At 45.9% G+C, this 16,166-nt stretch overlaps 1 protein-coding gene across 3 annotated transcripts in view; it reads right to left on the bottom strand.

The window, feature by feature from the left end:
- Nucleotides 1-8,187: 8,187 nt before the first annotated feature.
- SLC39A14 (solute carrier family 39 member 14) overlaps nucleotides 8,188-16,166 on the bottom strand; it is a 39,773-nt gene continuing 31,794 nt past the window's right edge. For 2 of the 3 annotated variants that reach the window (XM_090290119.1, XM_090290117.1), the window contains exons 4-9: nucleotides 14,990-15,159; nucleotides 12,902-13,024; nucleotides 12,000-12,188; nucleotides 11,704-11,911; nucleotides 10,595-10,779; nucleotides 8,188-9,081 (exon numbers count right to left, since the gene is read on the bottom strand). In XM_090290119.1, coding sequence (XP_090146245.1) covers nucleotides 8,935-9,081; nucleotides 10,595-10,779; nucleotides 11,704-11,911; nucleotides 12,000-12,188; nucleotides 12,902-13,024; nucleotides 14,990-15,159 — 1,022 coding nt within the window. In that variant the 3' untranslated portion in view covers nucleotides 8,188-8,934. The remainder of the gene's footprint in view (nucleotides 9,082-10,594; nucleotides 10,780-11,703; nucleotides 11,912-11,999; nucleotides 12,189-12,901; nucleotides 13,025-14,989; nucleotides 15,160-16,166) is intronic. The other variant, XM_090290118.1, reaches the window with a different exon arrangement.

The following is a 16,166-nucleotide window of genomic DNA, read 5'->3' as shown; positions in this document are numbered from 1 at the left end:
TGTGTTCTGCCTGGGGACTGAACCTGCAACCTTGGTGCATCAGGACGGTGCTCTAACCAATGGAGCCATTCGGCCAGGGCCTCTAAGAACTTTTGTATTTAAATTTGCTTATGAGGCTGCCTTAAAATTTCCAATGAAAAAAATATTACTATCAGCTAGATCAAGGCAGTTTTCAAGCCAAATTTTAATGTATGTACAAAGGAATGAAAAACAGTTTTCTAAAAGCCTAAGTAGAGCATAACTAGAAAAAGAGATTTGTGCAAATAAATATAACACACCCTAAGGCCAAATGAAAACAATGGTGAGATCGCTAATGTTTAGATTTTATCTACCTTTTTAGTTAGGATACTTAGATTGAAAAAACAATTTAATTTTTTAAATAATCAGTTCTTCTAGAAAAGAAAAATCTAAGCTTCTCTCTCCTCATGTGATTTTCAAAAGAAGGGGGTGGGGATAATTGCATTATTTGGAGAATTACTGCAAAATATTTAAAGCGTGTGAATTGGGCAGCATGAGATATTACTGTCAAAGAAACCTGTCTATAGTATACAACCAGACACGGGCTTCAAATGAGCTTTGTATTACCCTCCAGAAGTTATAGGAAATATGCTGCTTAAAAGAATCTCCCATTCTTGGAGGATACAGGAGATCAAAGAGATTTCTTCCTGACTTCCAGCCAAGATGGAGCCAGACAGACACGCTGTATCTCCTTCCACAACTAAGGAATACAACTGCCTCAAAACTAGAGGCAACCAGAAGTTCCAGAAAATCAAGCTGCATGGAAGTCCAACAAACAAAGATATAAAGAAGAAATACTCATCCAGACAGGTAGGAAGGGCGGAGCCAGGGCAGAGAGGACGAGGTGTGGTGGCAACAGCAGCAGCAGCAGCAGCGGTGGTGGCAGGCCGGTAGAAAGTGCAGTCACATGTTTTAAAAAGTAGAGAGGACAACCTGGGGAGCACTCTTAGCACCAGACCAGACCACACAGCTCATGTTTCCAGCACTGGGAAAATAAAGCCTCATTACTTCTGTGCAAACCTATGGGGGTTGGGGTGGAGGAAGAAACTTCTGGTCTCTCAGTAGTCTGCTTCTTTAAAAAGCCCCCATCGTCCTAGAACGTCCACAGACCCTCCCACTCTGGGAATGATGGCCAGGGCAACAAAGGCACCAGTCCCATACAGGAAGAAGGAGAAGTGCTTGGAAAAGGGATGAGTGCTGAGCAAGTGGCATTGTCCCTTCTCTGACCCCTCCTCCATATACAGCACCACAACGTGGTGAGACGGGTCACCATGTACTAATGAATACCGAAGGCTCCGCCCCTACAACATAACAGGTGCGACAGCTCTACCTAAGTCACAGAGGCAAACAAACACAGGAGCCTGTCAAAATGAGGAGACAGAGAGGTATGGTCCAAAAGGGGGAACGGATCAAGATTCCAGTGGGAGAACTAAGCGATGAGGAGATAGCCAACCTAACAGACAAGAAGATAGCAAACCTAACAGACATAGAGTTCAAAACACTGGTGATAAACAAGCTCACAGACTTGAAAGATATGCTTGAGTACGGCAAACACATAAAGGAAGAAGTGAAGGCTACGCTAAATGCAATGAAAGAAAATCCACACGAACCAAAGGTGAAGGGAAGGAAACCGGGATTCAAATCAATGATTTGGAACATAAGGAAGAAAAAAAGTCAACCAGTAGAGAATGAGGATACAAGAATTGAAAAGAATGGACGAGAGGCTTAGGAACCTCTGGACAACTTTAAACGTACCAATATCCGAATCATAGGGGTGCCAGAAAGAGAAGAGGAAGAGCAAGAAATTAAAAGCTTATATGAAAAAATAATGAAGAAAAACTTCCCAAATTTCGCAAAAGAAATAGACATACAAGTCCAGGAAGCACAGAGAGTCCCAAACAAGCTAGACCCAAGGAGGACCACACCAAGACACATCATAACTAAAATGCCAAAGGTTCAAGATAAAGAGAAAATCTTAAAAGCAGCAAGAGAAAAGCAGAGAGTTACGTACAAAGGGGTGCCTATAAGACTGTCAGCTGATCTCTCAAAATAAACTTTGCAGGCAAGAAGGGACTGGCAAGAAGTATTCAAAGTGATGAAAAGCAAGGACCTACAACCAGGATTACTCTATCCAGCAAAGCTATCATTTAGAATGGAAGGGCAGATACAGTGCTTCCCAGACAAGGTAAGCTAAAGGAGTTCATCATCACCAAGCCATTATTATATGAAATGTCAAAGGGACTTAAGAAAAAGAAGATCAAAACTATGAACATTAAAATGACAACAAACTCACAATTATCAACTGAATCTAAAAAAAAGAAAACCAGAATAGGAACAGAATCATAGGTATGGGGATCATTTGGAGGGTTATCAGCTGGGAGGGAGGAGGAGGAGAAATGGAGAAAAGGTACAGGGATCAAGAAGCACAATTGGCTGGTACAAAATAGACAGGGGGAAGTTAAAAATAATATAGGAAAGGGTGAAGCCAAAGAACTTATATGCATGACCCATGGATATGAACTAAGGGGGGTGGGATTGCTGGAGGGAAGGGAGATAATGGATGGAGGGGAGCAAAGGGGGAAAAATTGGGACTACTGTAGCAACGTAATCAGTAAAATATACTTAAAATTTTTTTTTCTTCCCTTCCTTACTAGCATCTGTAATTAAGACCTGATTCTTCATCTTAAGGGAGAAGTGACTTCTTTATTGAGCTAGTTGGGGTTTTTTTCCCCTTACAACCCACAAGGTTAACATCATGTTTTGTAAAAAAGTTTTCACTGGATTTAGGTGTCATTCTTAAAATTTGATGCATTTAAAAATAGCTCAGCAGCATGCTTGCCCTGTGTTCAGCGTCCTGCTCCCTTGAGTTCACTCTCTGCTGCTCAGGTGCCACATGCCCCAGTCAGTGGTGTGTGGTCCCAGCTCTAAATACAGCAGGGGTGTCAGGTGGCAAATGGAAGTACAGTCCTACTGAAGACATTGACAGTTGTGGGAGGAAGAAAGGTGAATTCACCAGTTCACAGGTAGGGCCACATAGTGGTAGTAGACAGCAACAACCAACATATCCAGGTTTTCTCCAATGAAGGCTTTCTCCATGTTCTGCTTTGGGATCCGAGGGCACTCAACCTGGGCAGCTGCAGCACACCACAGGTGTGACGGTGGACACCAATGAGGACATTATAGTGGCAGACAATATCAACCATTGGGTCAGCATCCCTTTCCCAGAGGGCAAGTTCAAGACCAAGATTAGAGCAAGTGGTCCCATGGGCCCCCAGGGAGTGGCCCTAAACCTAAATGGACATACCATTGTAGTTGACAAGTCAATGTGTCTTCACCTTCCAGCTAATGACAAGCTGGTTGGCCAGGTTTGGGGCTGTGGGGCCCTGGATGACTGGACCCCATTCTATGGTTGTGAAGAAGAAGAATGAGATTATAGTGATGGATTCCATAGCCACTCATTAAAGGTGTATAGTGCCAGCAGAGTTCCTCTTCATATTTGGCTCCCATGGTGAGGGAAACAGTCAGTTCAGCTCCCCCATGGGTGTAGTGGTGGACTCCAATAGGAACATCCTGTAGCTTACCTGGGCAACAGCCACATCCAGGTACGCAACAGATCTGGCTCCTTCCTGTCCTACAGCAACACATCTAGAGCCAGTGTAGGGCCCACAGGGACTGGTGCTGACCTCAGATGGCCATGTGATGGTGGCCAATGCTGGGAACCACTGCTTTAAGACCTATGCTACCTCCAGTTGCTGCACAGGGGCGCTGCCGGTCTCATAGGGTCTGGCCAGAAGGCAGGTCGGGCCAGAAGGTGGGCCAGACCTGGGCATTGGGTGCCTTCCTGTTCCACATCTCCCAACCCCAGCGTTACACCTTATTTGATTTGTGCTTTGGTGACTGACTGGGTGAGTCTGGACTGTGGTTCCAAGGATGTGTACAGGACACTTCCTGTCCCCTCAGTCTGCTCCCCATACCTCAGCCTGGAGCCAGAACAGCCTCTTACTCCAGGGAAGAAACCCCTCTGGTTGTCTCCCTACCACCCCATCTACACTGAGACCATTAATACCCCACCTTCCATGTTAAATAAATGTTTTCTTGCCAAAAGAAACAAAAGTACCAAATGCAGGATGATACATAGTTTAAGAGCGCTTTTACATTTAGAATTACTTCATCAAAAGATTTGTTGGGGCCTCCACTAGGAATTTCCTGATGGCTATTATATGTGTATTTAGGAAAAAAACAAACCAAACCTGTGTGATTATTGCCTAAGTTTATTCTTAGGCAACCTCCATGTTCCAAAGGTCTGTAAGCAAATCACAGATAGAGGGGGAAAAATCCAGAGCCTAGTGGAAGAACCACTTCTTGGCTTATGATTGCCAGAGTGAGGACATTTTGGGTTATTCCTTAACTAAAATTAATGCTACCACCTTGGAATCCCGCCCACTGCCGGGTCAAAGATTGCTGTTATACGGGAAGGGCAGTCCCTGTGAACTCCCTTCCTTCATTTAACATAAATCCGAAATAGACATCTGGCAAGAAGGGGTTGTGATGTTGGAAAGAAACATGGGTTTTGGCACTAAGCATACTTAGCTAAAGGCTGATAAGGACCTGTGGATCTTTTCCAAACACCAAGTTTTGGTACTTTAAAACAGAATGCAATTCATTTTATTCTAGAAGGATGAAAGGGATTTATTTCTGATGGAATTCAAACGTATCCTTCAGAAATCTAGGTATTTCACACCAGATTCTTGAAAGACGAGCATTTTTTCCCCCACAACTCAAAAGCCCTGTGTCCACATTTAGTGTCTTTATTATTCCTTGAAATGGAGTTTGCTCAAATCATATCTTGGCATCACTGCATGTTACAGAAGGGCATGCAGGCCATTCCCCTTGCACCCAAAATGTCCTAAAGGGCTTTGCTGGTCAAGAGTATTACAAAGACATGGCTAAGATCAAAGTTTTAATCCTCTTAATGACCTGTTTACTTTGCCTAGCTCTGTTCTATATGAGCCATAGTTGCCTCTCTCAAAGCTCTGTTTCCAAATGAAGAACGACCAGGTAACAAGACATAAGCAAAACCAACACTAAAGACAGGAAAACAGAGCAGGAACTGCTGCAGTGGGAAAAAAAGAGCATGTTCACAAACACAGAACTTACAGGCACTTCATTTGGTCCTTTCATTCATTCCTTCTGGGTGGCAAGTACTGAAATCACAGAAGGCAACCAGCTACAGCTTCACCCAAGAAGGAACACGGTGTGTCAAGACAACAGCAATTACAATTCAATTTCAGTAACAGGTATGTGTAGGGAGGCGCCAAAGGATGGAGTGAATGTCATTTTGAACAGCAGATGGTAGTCTAATATAGTAGCTAGTTAATGTAACCTAAAAAGACCAATATGAGCCACTTAATGTATTTCTCATGAGTTTTAAAAAGTGGAAGGACTCAGCAATAGGCATTGGGAGCCTCTAATGTATGTAGTAGTAAGATCACATCAATTCTCTTATCTTATTGCTAATTTTAGTGTCAAATTCCTGTTCCTATGACTAAACATAAATTATAATTTTAAATCTTATGACAGGGCTTTCACCTGTAAGACATACAGGAGATGTGGTTCACATGAACCAAATGTACTCCTCAAGTTTAAAATTATGGATTTATAACAAGGGGAAAATGTGATGGAAAACTCTTCTTAGGAAACACCACAGTTCCGTGAAGTCATGGGCCCCACAAAAGAAAAATTAATCATTTAAGTGGGCATGTTATGATATTTAAGTTCCTCCGAAAATCTCTCCAAATATAAGCTGGACCAGTAAAATACAGCCTCTAAGTATGTGAGACACCATCGCCACCTTGTGCTGAACAGACCTCACTGCACCCGCATTATTGCAAAAGATCCCACTTAGGATTCAACAGTTACAGAATATAGCTTTATTTATAGAATCTTACAAATAAAACATTTAAAGTCCATATAACTTAAGTTATTTTCTCTTCTAGTTCATCCTTCTAACTCCTGAGTTATTTTTAAAAATACTATGATGGAACTGCAGAACTGTAAAAGGAAAGATGAACAATAAAAACCTAACCTCTCTTGCAAAAAATCAGACAACTTTTTGTTTTTAAGCAGATTTGCAGCGTTTTAACACCTCTCTGGAAGAGGACTTACTAAAAACAGATCTTAGGAAACCCAAAGAGAGAAGCCTTCTTTTTCTAAACCTGGGTGAAGGATCAATGAAGGAAAGCCCCCAGGTGACACTAGACACAAAGGCTTTTGGGAGCAGAGGTGGAAGGCAACCTGCATGAAGGGGCAGGGCAAGAAGCAGCAGAAGCCCCACTCCTGGAACACGGCTCCTGCATGGGACACAGCCTTTCCCTGCTGTTGTTAATAGAAGCTGGTCCATCTGGGAACAGAGGGGTCGAAGATGCGAATGCCAGGGGTACCAACGTCCTCAAAATTCTCTACCCCTCAGACTTCTCATGTACAAATGCTTTTAAACCAGCAAATCCAACACTTAAAATGAAATCGCCACATTTTCGACCCATGAGGCAAGTCTGCTGCCAATGGCAACATACAATCAGTTGCATGAATTGAGTGTTTCCCTGCCTCCTCAGCTCTAGCCAGGACTGGCCTCTGAACTAATTACAGTTTAAACAGAATTTCCCTTTGAGGCAGCTGTCTATGAAAGGAAGGTTCTTCATATCGATGTGCACAGAAAGGGAAAGCACCCTATACTTCATATTGTATTTTTTAATTTGTTAAAGATTATATTTTTGAGCTCTTCTAAGACTAAAAACCAACTAACCCTAACTTAGTGTTTTACTCCAAGAATAATTGTATTTGTAAGGAGTAATCTATAGGGAATGCTAAAATCATAAATTTAATATATCAATGTGAATTAAGGAAAGCAAATCTTCTCAAGTCTTAAAGATTGAGTGTTATCTTCTGCTAGCTCCTGAAAGCAATTTGAGAAAAATAAAACAGAAAAGATGAAGAATCAGTAACAATAACAATAATAATAACAATATAACATAAAGTTAGATTCCAACATTCAAGGAATTGGTTCTTTGGTAAAACTGGACCATAATCCTATCAGGAGACAGTCCTAGAATTTAATCTAGAATATTGATAACTGTTTGCCTTCTTCAGCTCATTCTACCAAAGTCAACAGTTGAGAGAAGGAGAAACACTTATAAAGCATCAACAGCAATTTTCCTACTCAAGTTCTTTTCGAGACTATTCCCGGTTTGAGGGATGCTTCCCAAGAAGAAAAAAACAGAGGCTGCTTTTAATGACTGTGTGGTGGGAAGTTTTTCTGGGTAAGGAGAGAAAAGCTCACAGGTGTTGGCAAAGAACCAGCACTCGCGGGTCATGCACACATCACAGTTTGTGGACACAACCCCGGGGCTGCAGCTGTGGGCACCATGGAGAAAGGCTTTTGGGGAAACTGGCTCCCCAAAGTGGCTAAAGAATCTCACATTATCAATATGATAATAATAAATCAATTCACCTAGTGAACCTGGAGATCAGCTCCCCCTGAAGCCCAAGTTCTGAGGAGAAGGCTCCCCAGTGCCTGAGGCCGGCCTCCAGTCTCACAGACAGGTCTATCCATCCACTTTCTGAAGAGTGTTAGAGCAATTAATTTTCAATACAGGACTCGTCCTTCCTCGTCTGGGGTGAGGAAGGAAGGGTAACTGAGATTGTACCGTTGAAAACCCACTCACAGGGCCATTGGCAGGTCCTCTGCTCTGCACACATCTGCAGAGCCCAATGGAGTTCTGGACCTTACACCTCAGACTTCTATTATTCGTGCTTTTATTCATGCAATTAGCAAATCCTAAGTGGCGTCTGCACTGATTCCTTTCCTGGCACCATTGTCAAAGAGCACAAGTTGTACTCCAGTTCCGCAGGTCAACTTGCCACTGTGCAGCAGAGGCGTTGGCCAGGGGAGATAAATGTATGCAGTGTCCCCTCTCACACCAGCATCGTGAATGTGCTCAGAATGTGCTTCTAGGGAGGCAGCTAAAGTCTCAGAAGAAGGGAGCGGGGAAGGGAAGGTGGGAATCTCTGCGAACCGGTTGATGTTTTGCATGTCTTCCCTCTCTGCCCTCCACTCATCAGTGTTGATCTGAAAGAAGGCGGCGGGTGGGGGGGTGGGGGGGTGGGGGGGATGTCCAGGCAACTGAACCAAGATGCCAGCTCCCCTGGATGGCCAGGAGCCACCAGGTGCAGCCACAGAACTGACATCAGCATCCCAGTGGGTACAGGTAACCGTCATGATGGGGACACACATGGGCCCCACTTCCCCAGTCACTCCGGATGACCCGCCTCCCTCCTGCCCTCCTCGTCTATTCCAAACTTCAGGTCTCCTTGAGAGAACAGGCAATTGAACTGACCAAAAAAACAGGAGGAACTGCTATCTCCTGTACCTTCTCTGTAAAAAAATTGGTGAATCCACTTCAAAATGGGTTATCTTGAGGTCCAGGACACACAGTTAGATTCATGGGCCCCAAACTATAGATTCACCTCTGCTATTTCTAACCAGGTTATGACTGCTGCCTATATTTTTGTGTTGTAGGGCAAAGGATCCAAAATCTCCCAGCACTGATTCGAAGAGAAAAGGGTCAGGGTAACCAGAGAAAAAAATTAGGTTTGTCTTCTAAGCTATACTCGGGTCCCCAAGTCACTCTGAGAAGGAGGGAGAGGAAAGGGGGGAGGTGCCCCCTAGAAACCGTCTAAGGCAGCTTACTACTAGGACAGAGCATTTTAAAAGCAGCTGACGCTGAAGGGCAGGAATCCAGTCCATGTCAGTTTTTAACAGAAATGTCTCTCCCAAGGCGCTTCAGGGCTGCGGAGCTCAAGGACCAGGGTTCAGACAGCCCAGGGTCCGATGTCCAGTTCCTCAGTTCCCGCAGGGCCCTACCCGATCTGGATCTGTCCCGAATACATGGTGAGAAGCAGCATGATGGCAAAGCCGGTCAAGAGGCCCAGGTTCTGGATGACAAAGGGGACAAACATGCTGCCCTTCCTTTCATCCTCCTGGCAGACTTCATTCATCTCAGGGAACTGAGAAAGGAGAGAAAACCAAGAGAGCTGCAGTTCCTTTCCTAACCTTGTAAGTCCAGGAGAATTCAGTGCAATATAGATATTATACCTAATAACTGTTATGATATTCATCTCATTAATATTTATATTGTAGTAGTAACATAATTAATATATAACATATGACTATTACAATCCTTAATATCATATATATATATATATATATATATGTTTGTTTTTTTTAACAAAGAAAATTAACAGCAATAGCTCTAGAATTTGAATGCAACAGCTTTTCTCCAACGTGGTTACTATAGCCGACCCTTGAACAACATGGGGGTCAGGGTTGCTGACCCTAGTGTAGCTGAAAATATGCATGTAACTCAGCCTCACCCCCTTAAAAACTTAGCTGTCCCTCAGTATCATGGGGGATTGGTTCCAGGACTTCTGCCCCCACTATGGCTACCAAAATACTCGAATGCTCAAATCCGCTATATAGAATGGCTTAGAACATGCATACAGTCGGCCCTCAACACCCATGGATTCTCAACCACAGACTGAAAGCGGTACGTGTATTTATCGAAAAAAAAATCCATGTACACATGAACCCGCACAGTTCAAACCCTGCTGTTCAAGGGTCAACTGTACTTTACAACTATAGAGGTAAAACAGAGTACGATACATGCATGTAGTCCTGGATGTGTTTAGATGCTGGCTAAAAATAACTGCTTGGATAAAAATAAACTTTTTACTGTGACCCTTAAAAACACTTGCAAAGATCTTTCTGCCATCAAAATGTTACTGTCACCTCTTTGGGCAACTGCTTGAGCAACTGTGTAAGGGGCCAGAGATCAGAGCTATGACTCAAGGCCCCTCGCTGCTGGCCAGCAAGGCAGGCAACAATGAGGAGACCTTCCAATTCAAGTACTGCAAAAACATCCTGACCCTAGGGAGAGCGCCCCACAAGAAAGGAGAATCTAGAATGTTTCTATGGTGAGGCTAGATTTTGGTGGTCTACTTTCATCATCTCATCAAAAATGTTTTCAAAGGCTATAAAAATTAATCCATGCAAATGTGCCAAAGAAAATGGCATGCCCGCAACCAAGGTTAGTTACACCAAGGTGTGACAGGTCAGGTATTTCACTAGAACCTCAGAACTGCTTAAACGGTCACTCCAAATGTTAGTGGGTACGGTACAATGTGTACATCCAGACTGCTTGCTGGTAATGCTTTTCACCCCATAACTGTTCTACAGACTTATGTTTTTGACCCTGGAATTGAGCTCAGTAATCATTTTCTTTAAGGATTTAAGCTAATAGAAACATAATCTTTTCATTCTCTAAAATCTAATGTCCCTCTAAAAAGCACTGAATTGTACACCTTAAACAGGTGAATGGTGTAGTTTGTGAATGATTCCTCCATAAAGCTGTTATCAAAAACGAGCTAACCAGTGTCTCCTCAGCTGTCCTCCCATCCAATGACTTCAGTAACCCAGGCAAGCTTGGTCATTTTCCCAGGGTATAAATTAAGGAAGACTTACCATATCAGCCAGAGAAATATACAAAAACATCCCTCCAGCCAGTGCAAAGATCCAGTTGGCAGAGAAGTGACTGCCGGCCAGGATGCCAAAGGCCAGACCCACGTAACAGCAGCAGGCAGAAAGGAAGTTGAAGAAGAGCGCTTGTTGGAGGCTCATACCAGCATTGAGCAGGATGACAAAGTCTCCTGGAGTGGGGAGGGCAGAGGGGAAGGTAAGGACAGACAGCATGATGAGGACAGACTGCTTAAAGTATGCATCAAGTCTGGGTGAAAACCCAGACAGCCCAGACACGAGATGGCAGCGACAAGATGAAAGTGCCTGTTCTCTCTGTGTCTGGGAGCTGTCTTATCTCTGTTTGCAAAGCTGGCCACGTATGTCCAGCTGAGAGGCTGAAAATAATAAACAGCCGACTAGCAACAGCCCCATTTCTTTTCTGATTGATGGTGAAATAGAAGGCACTTCCCTCCTCACTACCACAACGAATGATATTTTTAGGAAACAAAATTGAGACTGAGAGAAATTAAGTAACTTGCCCACAGTCATAAGCCAATAAATGGAAAACCCAGGACTTGAACTTGAGTCTCCAAGGCTCCAAAGTCCAGCCTTTTTACAGTCCCTCTGATAAAACTAAGGGCTTCCCACCCAACAACCCCTGGCTCATCCGCTTCTTCCACCCACCAGACTTCTAACATGCATCTCAGACTTTGGGAGAGTAAAAGGATGTCAGGAACGATGTAGGCTAAGCACTTAGAGGAACAGCATATGGCACGTAGGAAGTCTCTTTCACTATTTTCCCGTTTCATCTTCATGATAAACCAACGAGGCAGGTACTGTCATCTCCCCAATGGAGAGATGAGGAAACTGAGCCACAGCATAAGGGGCTGAAGGAAAACAGACATCCTTGTAAAACACTATCATTTTCAATGACCAACTTTCCATTATTAATTGAACTGTTAAGAATTAGTGGTTAAGTCTCACATCACATAAAGAACGCATTAATGAATTACAACAAGTGTTTTGAAGATGGGGGAGGAGTCGGCCATAGGAAGGGTGTTGGTGCAAATAACAAGACAGCTGAGTGGGCCAGGGTTGGGAGCACGTGCACTCACCCAGCTCATGTGGGAACTCCTCACACAGAATGGCCACCGAAGTGCTGATGCCTTGGAAAACGGACACAGTGAAGGAGGCTCCAATGGCCAGGCCGTCGATGAAGTTGTGGAGGCCATCGCTCAGGGTAATCATCCAGGCCAGGGTGCCGATATCAGAGTAGCGGGTGCCTTTCAGCCAGTAGCAAGCACTCTGGGAAGCCTGCAGGTCCTACAAAAAAGACAGTTCAAGGCAGGCCTGAATCATCAAGGCTACTACTGCCTAAAGGTCACCACCCAGCAGCAGATGGCCCACTGACCTGGACAGAGAGTGAGCCCACGATGACTTTCTCGTCCATCATGGGGGCCTTGCCATCCAGCTCACTGCTGCAGTGCTGAGGAATCATGTGGTCCAGGTCCCCATTCTGCAGCTTCTCTGTCACCCCTTCCTCCTGGTCCTTCTTGGAGGGAAGCGTCTCGGAGGCATAGTGACTATGTCCGTGATGATGCTGGAGGGACAAGGAGCAGTGAGAGCGATGCTCATCCAAACCACACCACTTCCTGAGATCTGCTGAGCCAGTGCTCCGAACCCTGGGCAGGCGCCGTTCCCATCACCAGAGACCACGTAGGCAGCAGCACACACAGAGCCCCAGGGAAAGTGTTAGAGCTGAGCCAAGGTGAATGCAAGGACTGGCCCAGAAGAGGTATCAGAGCAGAGACCGCAGGACCCACACTCATCCCACAGAGGCGGCAATGCTCAAACTGTTTATAGCTCCTCCTGTGCAGTGGCTAATTTTATTCAACTCAGCAACTAGTTTGGAGTGACTATGAGATGTCCGAAAGGCATCCTCCTGGATCTATACTATAATAATCAGCCTTATTTCTTTGTGGTCATACTTCATACACAGTGTATATCTATATCTAGCCCCTCCTTTATCTCCTGAAGGCATGGAAGTACATTAGGGAAGTCATTTAGAATAAAACAGAGGGGCTGCATTACTGTCTAGTGGGAGGCACAAAGGCCAGATCTGGTTTCTGGGCCGCCCTTGCCCCCTGCTGTTACTCTTGTGAGGAGAAATGGGGGTAGACTCATGAAACTTGTGGGCTTTATTCCTCCCAAGCTCACTGCAGCGCTGCTGAGCTGACGCTGCCATGACACACAAGCATTTTGGAGACGGACGCTTCCCCAGACACGTCTCCTTTACCAACAACTGGGCCTCACCTCGTTTTTCGGCTTAAGGAGCATCTTCAAGATCTTCTCTGTGAAGAAGAAAAGATAGAAACCCCCAAACACCACTGCAGACTTGGAGACATAGTAATCCTCCAGAGGGTTGAAACCAAAAGCCTGTGGATCCAGGAAAAGAAAATGAGTTTAAGAAAATAAACCACCTCCACAGGTCCCCTCTGGTGTCTCAGCCCCTTCCGTGACTGCGTAAAAGGGCGCATGCGCACGGGGATGACTGCCCTCTACCATCTCCTTTCCAGAAAATGCTAACACCTGACTTGTCCCGAATGTCCCATGACCAGGCCTAACAGGGTCTCTCTAGCTTAGTTTCTGATGCACAAGACAGATCATCTTCAGAACTCTCCTGTCAGGAAGAATAGCTGAAGACAGCTGTTTTGCTTTTAGTGAGGACTGTCTCTGTGTCTCCGTTTGCTAGGTGCTGCTGGCAAATTCCATACTGAAAGGCAAGGCACTTGTGTCTATTTTCACCGTTATCTCATGTCCCTGCACGATCTGCCTGCAAACACAACGGGAGGCACTATAGTTATACTTTCTAAAATGGGAACTCCATTCCCCAGGTCAATACTGAGAATTGCGGCATCTTCCTGACCACAGACCTCCCAGTGACCACAAAGCCAAAAAAGCAGACGGGGTTACTGCATGTGTCCATTTGGGGGGTTCTGTTTTTGAGTTCCTTCTGGAAACTCTATTTATTATGAGGGGAGGGGGGACAGAATCCACTGGGGAGTAGACAGGAGAAGCAATCAGAAGGATGCCTATCCTGGGGTTGCTCCGGACTGGTGGCGGGGCCCTGGGAAGGTGTCCTGTGATCTGCTGCTCAAGCTCTGACAGCAAACTGCCCCCTTAAGAGAATGCGTTGCAGCTGCCTCATGAACAGGTCCAGGAGAAAAGTGATCCTGAATACCAGGAACTCTAGGCTGCCTGAAAGGTAAGTGGTTTTCCTTTCTGCTTTTAAGGGACATAATAGCAATCCCTAGCCACTAGTCTAGTTTTCGAAGAGACACAAAGGTCAGGTTCTAGAGTGGAAACAACACATTCGGGTCAACTTTCCAGGACAGTCAAACCATCTTCAGGAAAAGTGGAGTAAAAATAAGCAACTGACAGTGCTCCACAAAGAGCCATAGCGGGTGACAGGGACAAGAGCACGCTTCAGGAATGAAAACCCTGGCCTCTAGGGTCCGGGCTCTGGTCCAGGTCAGAGTCCTTATCTGGTCAATACGCAAAACATGACTTGTTCTCCGGATATCACAGAGTTTATCTAAGACCAATTAAGAAAGCACGGGACCACATCTGAGAAAACAAAATGCCAGAGGCAGCATGTGGCGTCATCTCTGCGCCTCGCCACCAGCTCTGTCCGGGCCTGTCAGACCACCCCGGGCACAGTGCCTCATGCTGACTGTGTCTAGTGGGTCCATGGCAGAGACGACAACTCCGATGAAACCGCTCCAGGGCCATCTGTCCAACTGACGCAAAGTCGGAGCTCCCTCCTCTTTTGTGGACTATTTCCTCACTAACTTGGGCTGAGGGACAAAGGTGCCTTCAGTGCATGTGATGCCAGATGGTTCTATCTGGGTCACCTTTGCCCTACCGAGAATGGATCTTTTTACTGTGGCCCGTGGATTCTGTGGAGATGTTTGCTGGTTGTGTGCTAAAAGCCCTCAACGAGGAGCTGTAAGTGATCTACCTACACTACATCTTTTCACCAACAGTTAGCACTTCCTAGGCACCGGGCACTTTACAAATATTCCTCACGTAACCCACACAGCATCCTCATGAGGTCGGGCCCATTACTGTCCTCATCTTACACTGTGAGGAAACAGAAGAGAGCGAGGTGAAGTGACACCTGAGGCACAGGTCTTGTTCACGGGGGGAGCTTGGACTTGAACCCAGCTCTCCAGCCTGTGCTATGCTGCCTCTCCCAGGTCTGCCTAAGTCTTAGCTTCACTCTCCTAAGGGAAAGGACCTCCTCTCCCTGCCTTCCATCAGACTGGAGGGTCCTCCCACTGTGCCCGCTGTCCCCTGGAGACAAGGTGCTCCTGGGTGAGGAGCCCTGGCTTGCCATACCTCGGGGATGAGCTGGAAGAGGGCGTTGGAGTAGAGGGTGCCAATCGCCAGAGCTACGAAGTAGAGCAGCAGCCTCTTGTAAAAGGTCTTCTTCATGAAGGGCACCACGCTGGCCCCCAGGAGGGAGCAGAGGGAGATGACGGTCACGCAGAGGAGACCATATCCCCACACTGCCCTCGGGGGACAGCCAGCCCCACCCAGGACAAGGGAGAGGTGAGTGCCCCATGGCACGACCACCACCATGGCGGGGGAAGGAGGTGGAGGGGTGGGGAGGCAACGAGGAAGGTTTGGGTGGATATTAACAAAGGCGACAGAGAGAGAAAATCAGAGAGAGAAGCAGGGAGGGAGAGAGAAACAGAAAATTTGTTAGTGATTCAAGTCTGATGCAATTTCTTCCAATCAGTTCAGAGGAAATGAAGAGGAAGTCAAGATGGCTTTAGAACTCTGTGGCTCCTGCCCCCACTGCCTTTGGTGACCGAAGTTGCGCCTGCCAGATGGGATGACTGGCAGGGCGGGTGCTACCTAGTCACATAGCCAAGGTGAGCGCAGGCCTATCTAGAGGCTGCCCTGGACAGCAGACGCTGGGTCTGAGGGCTGTCTGTAACAGGAAACCAGAGCAGCTGGGAAGAGACCGATTGCCATGCTGCTGTGGATGCTTCCTGTGTCCACCGCGTGCCATGTAGGCGGGCACCTGTGCCAACACCTGGCCTGGGTCTGGTGTGTGCACGAGATACAACTAGGTGCAGGGCAGGGCGATGGAGAACAAGTGAGGCCCGATGCCCGTGCAATCCAGATTCTTAACTTCTCAAGGCTGTTTTCTTTTGGTGGGGGAGGGCAGGGGCGAGCCCTTTTGTTTTGAGAGGGCTGCAGCATAGAGGACAGAGTTCCCAAGTCACCCTGCACAGCAAACATTTCCTCTACCATTTCCTGGTGTCACACACTCCAGCCTGGACAACACAGAGCTCCCTGGTGAGCCACAGGGCTGGAGTGTGTGCCATTACTGTACTTCCAATCAGCAGGCAATGAGGTATGTCATTTAACTCAATCATTAAAAAAATTAACAAATTTGACTTTTGGAGCTGAAAAAAATAGCCCAAGATAAGGCCTCCCCTGCAAAGTGCTTGGTAGATTCATGGGGAATTTTGAGACAACGTTGAAATGGTTTATCCTAAATCAG

Source organism: Furipterus horrens, unplaced genomic scaffold (assembly GCF_987537825.1).
Source record: "Furipterus horrens unplaced genomic scaffold, mFurHor1.1.pri manual_scaffold_10, whole genome shotgun sequence".
NCBI lineage: Eukaryota > Metazoa > Chordata > Mammalia > Chiroptera > Furipteridae > Furipterus > Furipterus horrens.
The sequence above is the reverse complement of the archived record's forward strand: the minus strand, read 5'-3'. Positions and strand labels throughout refer to the sequence as shown.